At 39.2% G+C, this 9,507-nt stretch overlaps 1 protein-coding gene across 1 annotated transcript; it reads left to right on the top strand.

Moving 5' to 3' along the window:
• Positions 1 to 6,477: 6,477 nt before the first annotated feature.
• Positions 6,478 to 9,040, top strand: LOC140906000 (probable G-protein coupled receptor 141). Its single transcript, XM_073329487.1, has 2 exons — positions 6,478 to 6,610; positions 8,143 to 9,040. The coding sequence occupies exon 2, from the start codon at positions 8,174 to 8,176 to the stop codon at positions 9,038 to 9,040; it is 867 nt and encodes a 288-aa protein (XP_073185588.1). The 5' UTR covers positions 6,478 to 6,610; positions 8,143 to 8,173.
• The last annotated feature ends 467 nt before the right edge of the window (positions 9,041 to 9,507 follow it).

Genomic DNA, 9,507 nt, shown 5'->3' with positions numbered 1-9,507 from the left:
CCCTTGGTCTAAACCTGTCTTGGCTCTGCCTCTGGGTATCATCTAGTGGTCACCCTAGGAGCCCTGCAATGGCATCTCCCTTCTGTACTGCTATTTGGTGCTCTATGTCCCCTGTGTGCAGCTTCAGATCCTGTGGCTGAGTACAAGACCCCAGGTACCTGCACAGCATAGCTAGTTAATGTTAGGGGGCCTATTACTTCACCCACTTACTTCCCTGGTCCTTCTCGCATGAACAGAGAGCAACAATATCCAAAGGTGCAAACAATTCAATGTTTATTGGAGTGAACTTCCAGCAAGCATGATTTCAGTTTCCTTCCTTAGTGTCCCCCTTCCCAGCTCTGACACCACAGAGCCTTACCTGTGTTCCTGTTCCCTTCCCCACCCCTTAGCAAAACATGATCCCAATTTCCCCACCCCCATTCCCTGTTCCCATTCCCCCCCTTACTTCCTGATTGACTGCAGACTATATAGTAAAACTTGAGTTCTGCTTAGCTATACCTTAACCTATCATTTTACTGAAATTTAACTAATCAATCCTAACGTATTGTAACATGATTATTTAACCAATTATATCCCACCACCTTAGTTAGTTTACACCCAGCAAAATTAATTATACAGCAGACAGAAACAATCACAGAACCAGACAGAGACCAGACAAATAAACAATAGCAAAGTGGGAACTATAATGACAAAGCAATACAGAAGTGCGGATTTCACAACTACATCTATAAAGACATAAGGGTTTCCCAGCTGTGTCTATAGATAAGTGAGTTCTTACCGAACAGAAAACTAACTAAACTAAACTTCCTTTTACATCCACTAGGCTCTTCCCTTTCTCTGGAAGTGATAGATTGAATCACCTTTCCAACAGCCCCAGATTGCCTTATTTCAATATGACTAGTTTGAAATGTGAGGATGTGACTATACGCTTCCCAGCTTACGGCTGCCTCTGCTGCTTAGCCAAAGATCTTAGCCTAAGACCAGGGCTTCAGACTGTCACAGTGAGAAAAGGCCTTATACAGTCAGAGAGTGATTTTGATTCTTTCTTTTACACCTCTATAACTAGCTAAGTGATAAGAATATACCTACATTCTTAGAGTATAGGCCTTTACAGACAGGCCTGAATATCTATATCCTAACAGTTAAAACTTCTCCCATAACCTTGTCCCCTGCTCTTGTTCAGCTGCTGTTGGCTCAGCTCCCCAGGCCACTGGTCCTGGCACCTCTTTTCCTCTGCAGTGTTTGCTCTGCTGGGTCTTTAACAATTATGGGTCACTTGTAGCCCCATCCTATGGCTATATGCAGCCTCTCTGCTGGGCTACTCTCCCATTCTCAGCCCTAGTCTAAAACTGCTGCTTCCTCAAACCTTTCAGGGACTGCTTCTTGGACTACCGCCCTGAGATCAGCTCCCAGGCTGCTGCCTGCCACACAAAACAGCCATCTTCTTCTTTTTCTGATTCTGACATCCTTGTTTCTTTTCCTGGTCACAGTGTAACACAGTGTCCTCCGTTATTATTAGCTATTTAATTCCAGTAGCTCCCACAGTATGATAGGATCTTTCCAAATAGAAATGAAGGCATGTGTGTTATTCAGCGAGTGACAGAGAGTCTAGGCAGGGCGCTGTGAAGCTCTTGGTATGCACATCTAGTTAGACTAAAGCAGACCTCTGGCAAACACCTTAAGCACTGTGCAATCTCTGAACACCACAGCATGGAGTCATGGCCCCTGCCCCAAGAAGCTGATTGGCTAGATGCTGAATGGAGTCCTTTTCCCTCTCCAAGAGACCTGTGGTCCAATTCTTTCCAAGGCATTATAGGGAAGGAAGACCATCTAGTAGTGACTCATTGGGTTTATGACATTATTAATAATTGTTTATTATAGTACCTACAGTCTGCTGGGCAATTTACAGGCAGATATTAATATAAAAGGTCCTTGCTCTGAAGAAATGATGTTCTAATTGGACATCACACGAAAGGAGAGGGAGGGAACACCAAAATCAAGATATTAGTTCCACAGTTTTTCCACAAATATTTTTATTCTACCTCTTATAACAGTTTATAAGCCTCCTTGACAAAGTGGATTTAAAGGAGGAGAATGAAAGAGAGAACAACTCCAGAACAAGGTTTTCAGAGGCATTTTTGACCAAACAAATTTCCTTTAATTCTAACATCACACAAAATTTGAAGTGTCAGTAGCACTCAAAAGTCACAATGTATGTGCGAGTGTAAATGTACCCTGTTTTTGTGCATGCCAAGTGTCTGTTTCATATAGAACTGAATGCAATGCCAGTGCCCTGTTTAAGGTTTGGAACTCTTTTGAAAGCTTAGGACACAGCTTGGGTGAGCAGGATATGGCCGCAGTGGAGTTTGGAGTTGCTGAAATACTCTCCAGCAGTGGGCTTTTGTAAAGTGTATGTTGATTTGATTTTAGCAAGAATGTGAATAAAATGCTCCCACTTGAAACAGCACCATTGTCTGGGAGTGTAACAAGAGCACATTTACTACATTGTAAAGGTCAAGTTCTTCTCTTGGATGAGTACATCAGAGCATTGTAATTTCTATATGTACCGCATGCACTTGTGTTTTTCAGAATTTGATCCTAAACTTAAAAAGCACCACAAACTTTATTCAACTGCCAGTGTAACTTTTCCTCCTTGACTTTTTGCTCTTCTTGGAAGCATTATTTAATAGGAAGGGTGATTGTCTCACAGGAGGGAGAGAAGATGTCTCCTCATCTCAAAGAATGAAATGATTGCACAATAGGCAGAGGGATGCAAGTGTTGCTGTCATATCTGTTGCTTATTGTTACATTTTTGCACACCAAACTTTTAATATTATTCCCTCCCCTTTAATTAGTACATTCGTCTTAACTTTGGCAACCCTGACTGTGACATACAACACAGAATTTTTCCATCAGAAAAATTAAAAGTTACACTGGGGTAGAAGTTAATAAGGAATTGCCTTTCCCAGGGAAATACTGAAGCTTCTAGAGAGGCCTGGCTCAACACCTTAACATTTACAGTAAGATACATAATGGAAACCCTGTGCTATGGGTCAGTGTTTGGGCTTGTGGCCTGGATTCATCCTTCATCCACACTGGCATTCTGTCAGTTTTGTTTTACAGTAGAACTTTTGTAATTCACTCTCCACTAATGTAGATACCTTATTTCACACTAAACAATGCCATTCTCTTCCCATATCTCAAAGATGTAATAGAGGGCTCTAGTCAGGTCTCTATTTACTTCTGCCAAAGACCTCATTATTCTTACAGAACATAATACAGATAATTTGCTGACCTAACAAGCAACACTGTAATAAGTTACAGAACAGAAAAAAGAGTACATTTGTGATCCAGAATCCTCTGCTTTATTATTACATTTTGTTCACTAACTTGCTAAATAACAAAATCTAGTAACTCACAGTAGGTTATACAATTAGTCAAACAACTTAACAAGTTTCTATCCATCTGTAATCATGCTGGCCTGTCTTACCAACCCCAGAAGGACTGACATCACACCCCAAGTCTTTCAAGCCCTTCCTGCAGGGCCCAGATTTATTAATTCAAACTAGGGCTGTCAAACAGTTTAAAAAATTAAACATGATTAATCGCAAGATTAAAAAAATAAGCGTGATTAATCATAGTTTTAATTGCACTGTTAAACAATAATACAATACCATTTATTTAAATATTTTGGGTGTTTTCTACATTTTCCAATATATTAATTTAAACTACAACACAGAATACAAAGTATACAGTGCTCACTTTATACTATTATTTTTTATTACAAATATTTGCACTGTAAAAGAAGATAAACAAAAGAAATAGCATTTTTCAGTTCAGCTCATACAAGTACTGTAGTGCAGTTTCTTTATCGTGAAAGTGCAGCTTACAAATGTAGATTTTTTTTGTTACATAACTGCACTCAAAAACAAAACAGTGTAAAACTTTAGAGCCTAAATGTCCACTCAGTCCTACTTCTTAATCAGCCAATCACTAAGACAAGCAAGTTTGTTTACATTTACAGGAGATAACATTGCCTGCTTCTTATTTACAATGTCACCTCAAAGTGAGAATAGGCATTTGCATGGCCCTGTTGTAGCCAGCATTTATGTGCCAGATATGCTAAACATTTGTGTGAACCTTCATGCTTCCCCCTGGCCCCCGCCCCCCCCCCCCCACCCCTGCAGAGGACATGCTTCCATGCTGATGACAGGTTCTGCTCGAACGATCCAAAGCAGTGCGGACTGACACATGTTCATTTTCATCATCTGAGTCAGATGCCACCAACAGAAGGTTGATTTTCCTTTTTGGTGGTTTGGGTTCTGTCATTTCCAAATCAGAGTGTTGTTCTTTTAAGACTTCTGACACATCTCGTACCTCTCAGATTTTGGAAGGCACTTCAGATTCTTAAACCTTTGGTGGCGTGCTGTAATTATCTTTAGAAATCTCATATTGGTACTGTGACGGACTCAGACCAGAAGGATATAAGAGAGTGGTGGAAGGCAGGTATACCAGTCTCAGGATGAGCAGGTCCCTGTTTCCCTGGATAGCCAAACAAAGGCTACCCCAGGCCAATTAAGACACCTGACACCAATTAACCAGTTAAGGCCATCAGGCTAATGGAGACACTGGAAGCAATCAAGGTCCCATTCATACTGCTTAAAAACTCTCCTTCCAGTTGCCTTGACAGAACCCCAAGTGAAAGGAGCTGGAGGAGGGAAGCATTGCTGAAGCCTGAGGTAAAGGTGAAGCTAGAAAAAGGGGACCATGGGGAAGTGGCCCAGGGAATCAAAGCAGCTCCAGTGGTGAAGGGGAAGCCACCAACAGCTGCTACCATTAGGGTCCCTGGGCTGGAACCCAGAGTAGAGGGTGGGCCTGGGTTCCCCCTCCCGCTCTACAGAGACCCCATTGAGAGGGGAAGCACGACTCGGTCCAGACAGGAGGCCGGACCTCATCTACAAAGCTCAAAGGAGCAACAGAGACTGTGGGGTTTTCCACCTCCCCACTTCCCATACTGGCCTGTGATGAAAGTAGCTTGGTAGGCTGACCCTTGCCTCTACTCTGAGAAAAGGGAAGTCACATTGAGGACCTTAGCGAGCTCCTGAGGCCACTGGATCCGCCCAAAAGCACAGGACCCACCAATACAAGCTCAGAGCTTTGTCACAGTATCTTCTTTGCATTTTGTCAAATTTGCAATGAAAGTGTTCTTAAATCAAACAACATATGCTGGGTCATCATCTGAGTCTGCTATAACATGAAATAGAACACAGGTAAAGCCAGGAGCAGGAGACATGCAATTCTCCAGGGAGTTCAGTCACAAATTTAATTAACACATTATTCTAACGAGATTCATCAGCATGGAAGCATGTCCTCTGGAATGGTGGACGAAGCATGAAGGGACATAAGAATGTTTACCATATCTGGCACATAAATACCTTGCAATGTTGGCTACAGAAGTGCCATGTGAACACCTGTTTTCACTTCCAGGTGACATTGTAAATAAGTGGGCAGCATTATCTCCCATAAATGTAAACAAACTTGTTTGTCTTAGCGATTGGCTGAACAAAAAGTAGGACTGAGTGGACTTGTAAGCTCTAAAGTTTTACATTGTTTTGTTTTTGAGTGAGGTTATATAACAAAAAATCTACATTTGTAAGTTGCACTTTCACGATAAAGAGATTGCACTACAGTACTTGTATGAGGTGAATTGAAAAATACAAATTCTTTTATCTTTTATACAGTGCAAATATTTGTAATAAAAATAATAATATAAAGTGAACACTGTACACTTTGTATTCTGTGTTGTAATTGAAATCAATATATTTGAAAAAGTAGAAAAACATCCAAAATGTTTACAATAAATTTAAATTTTGGTATTCTAGTGTTGTTTAACAGAACAATTAAAATGGTGATTAATCACAATTAACTTTTTAAATCAAGTTAACCTGTTTTGAACTAATTGTTTGAGTTAACTGATTAATTTTCAGCCCTAATTCAAACAAAACCCCACAAAGTACCACAAAGATCACAAGCAAACAAGATTGTCAGGACCGAGAGGCCTTTCCAACTCTGCACCTCTCTCTGCTCCAGAGTGACCTTCAAGAGTCAAACTCCTTGCCACAGTCCCCAAGCAACTGAGCCTTCACAGACCTTTTACAGGCAACATCTCTCTCTCTCTCTCTCTCTCTCTCTTTCTCTCTCTCTCACAACACACACACACAACTTCTCAGCTGAGTCTGATAATCAAAGAGGGCTGGCTGGTGCCACATCCCCTAGTCTTTAAAGGGACAGACTACCCTGCTACACCATCTAACTTGAAAAAGACTAGCCAACTCCTGGGCATCTCGAACCTGCTCAGACCTGTACCTCCCACAAGTTCACACAAAATGCTACTCTGTGGCATTTGGAAACTTTTAGTCCTTAGTGTGTGGTTAGGAAAATAACACTAGTAGCTCCTTCCTGTAGGTGGGCAGACAAAGCAAGAGTATGCCTACAAGAAGGCTGCTAATACATGTTGCTTTCTCTTTACGGTGAGATTGAACGCAATGTACCATGCGATGTATGAAACGGAGAAGGAAGAAAAGAAATCAGGATAATAACACATTAAGAGGTAACATTTCTTCTTTGTATTTCAGTTACAAATTACAATAGATAGTGACAATATTATTCCTGAGTAATGCAATGAAACTATAGGCATGCAATGCTATAATTATCCTGTTTGTAACAACAAAAATGCATACCTGTACAAAGCTTCTATTGAAATATTAATAATATATACTGGAACAGTAATTTAAATTGAGAGTGAAAAGGCAGAGTTATTAATGCTTATTAAACATTCTTAGTCTTTTTAGTGTACTGTATATCAAAGTTGTCAGTTCTGCAAATTTGACTTGAAATTCTGTCAGTTGTACATTTTTTACTATTTTAAATTTTTTTAAATGTATATTTAAAAGGAATGAAAGGAAAGTCTTTTTCTGATTCTGGACTGTAACTTATTCAATATAATATTAGAGTTTATCTGTCTATTACTTTCTGCATTCCAGGAATGCTTTAACTAGTTTTTAGTAAAAGTTTGGAGTTTATCTGAAAGCATTTTAGGGGTCCGCAAATGAAAAAGTTTGAAACCACTGACATAGAATATTTTATATATGAGCAGGAATATGTTTAAGAACCGCTAGTTAAACTAAACTATTGAAACCAAGTTCCTGAACAACAGGAAGCTGAGCCCAATCTACTATTCTAATCTGTAAACCATTGTTTTAAAGTTTATTTTACTTTAAGGCTCATATTTTTAAGAGGTGGGATTTCATGCAATACATGCATACACACAATTTATATGCAGTTACTGTATTGATGTGTGCAAACTGAGTAACTGCTTGAGAACAGGAAGTCTACCTAGTTGTGTGCATAACTGCAATAACTATAAATACATCACATGCATACATTTATATTTAGCATGTGCAAGTGGACCTATACCTTTTAGAAATTTGGTCCTAAAATAGTTCACAGCTCTTTCCCACCCCCAAAAATAGAGGGGTGTAGGTAAAATTCTGTAGATAGAAGATTGAAAGGATAAGGTGATGGGATATGGAGCCATTTACTTCTAGCATGCTGGCTCTAATTCAGCCTAGGAATCTAGTGACTGAAAGCTGTTACCATCTTCTGGTTCTACAGTAGCCTAAATTAAATTAAAATGGTGGTCCACATCATGCACACAAACATGTTTACATACTCCAACAACAGTTTTCATCTTCAAACTTAACTTACAAAATAACAGGGTTTTTGTTGTTGCTTTTTAAAATGATGAACAGATGCTATCTTGGCTATTCCAACTATTCACATATCCGGAGGGAAATAAGAAAAGAAAAAATGGATCCAAGTTCATGGACAAAAAGTTTGTAAATATGCAGCCAGTATAAAAATAACACATGTAATCTAATAAGTGCTATATATCAGGACCGTGTATTTTTATATTCATAAGAATATATAGTTATGTAGAGCACACCATTTTCACACACAATCCAGGAAATGTTATTTCATGAATTTGTGCCATTCTATAATTTAAAAAAACAAGAGTAGCCACAGAGAAAGCACAGATTAAATACAGATTTTAAAATGCAACTTCCATTGTTGTATTTTTAGGTAACCTTGAAAAGAAAAGAAAACTTTCGAGATGTTTAACACAACAAGCTCAGCACAACAGGATTTTTCCTCCAATGGAACACTGCCACAAAACTTGGAGAGACTGCATTTGATTTTGATAGCACTATATAGTGTCAATCTGGCAGGGGGCATTGCTGGAGTCATTGTGATGGCCCTTCAATTGTTTCAAAGGAATATACAATCTGTGATGACCATCATTATCATCAATCTCATGGTGGTACATTCCATTCTCTTACTCAGTCTTCCTTTCCGCCTTACCTATTACATTTCATCTGAATGGAAATTTGGGTGGTTCACCTGCAAAATGTTTAGTGCCTTGATCTATGCCCACATGTACATCACCTTCATTTTCTATGTCGCTATTATTATAATACGCCTCTTGAGACTGGAATTTCGGAGGTGGTACACTAAAACCTGGATTGCTGCTGTCTGGTTTGTGGGAACTGTGGTTATCTTCCCTATTTTTTTGTCATATTATGGCACCTCTAAAAACTATAACCATTCTAAATGCTTTCAGTTCCACAGAGATATTCAGGAGCAGGGTATGATGATAGCAAACTACTGCATGATTGGTATTATGGTGGCAACAGTCTCTGCACTCTTCATAATCCAATTAGCTGTAATCTTTCAGTTAGCAACGAAGTATTGGCCTGACATGAACTCACGTGTGGAATTCAGGGCTCAGATGAAGAGCTTTTTTTTCATCCTGGTAATACTAGTCTGCTTTATACCTCATCATGTATTCAGAATATACTACATCCAGAATTTTCCCCTGGAGGATGACCATGACCTATTGCTATACAATGAAATTTTCTTAGCTTTCACAGCACTGTGCTGCTTGGATATGTTATGCTTCATAGCAGGAATAGCCCATTAAACTATGAACTACTGGTACAGCAAACCTTGATTTTGGCTCTTCTTGGAAATAAGAAAACTTACTCAAGAGTTACTGAGTTACAAGGACTACTGACTTTTCCCTATGAGGACAATGTTATTTGGATCTCTATAATTTTCATTCTTTTGTAGCCCACTAGGAGACCGAAGTTGTTGGTTCTCATTTTCTATCCTGAGGGTTGATATGTCATGATGCATAAGTAATCCTCTAATCTTTGAAGTTGCCTAAGTATATTGGCTTTGCAGCAACAGCAAATTTCACCAAGAATTCTCTTTGCTCATCTCTAGTGATTCTATGTAGTCAGCCTGTCTCATTTACTCAAGAGTTTCTCAGTGAAAATAGCTCACTTTACACAATAAATCTGCTCTCACAATTAGCTCATATTGAGGATGGTATATAAACATAGACCAACCTCTAACTGGCCAAAGGTTAGGAAAAATTTTCCTCCT

The sequence above is a fragment of the Lepidochelys kempii genome, chromosome 2 (assembly GCF_965140265.1).
Source record: "Lepidochelys kempii isolate rLepKem1 chromosome 2, rLepKem1.hap2, whole genome shotgun sequence".
Classification (NCBI taxonomy): domain Eukaryota; kingdom Metazoa; phylum Chordata; order Testudines; family Cheloniidae; genus Lepidochelys; species Lepidochelys kempii.
This window is presented reverse-complemented; position numbering and strand designations above follow the sequence as displayed.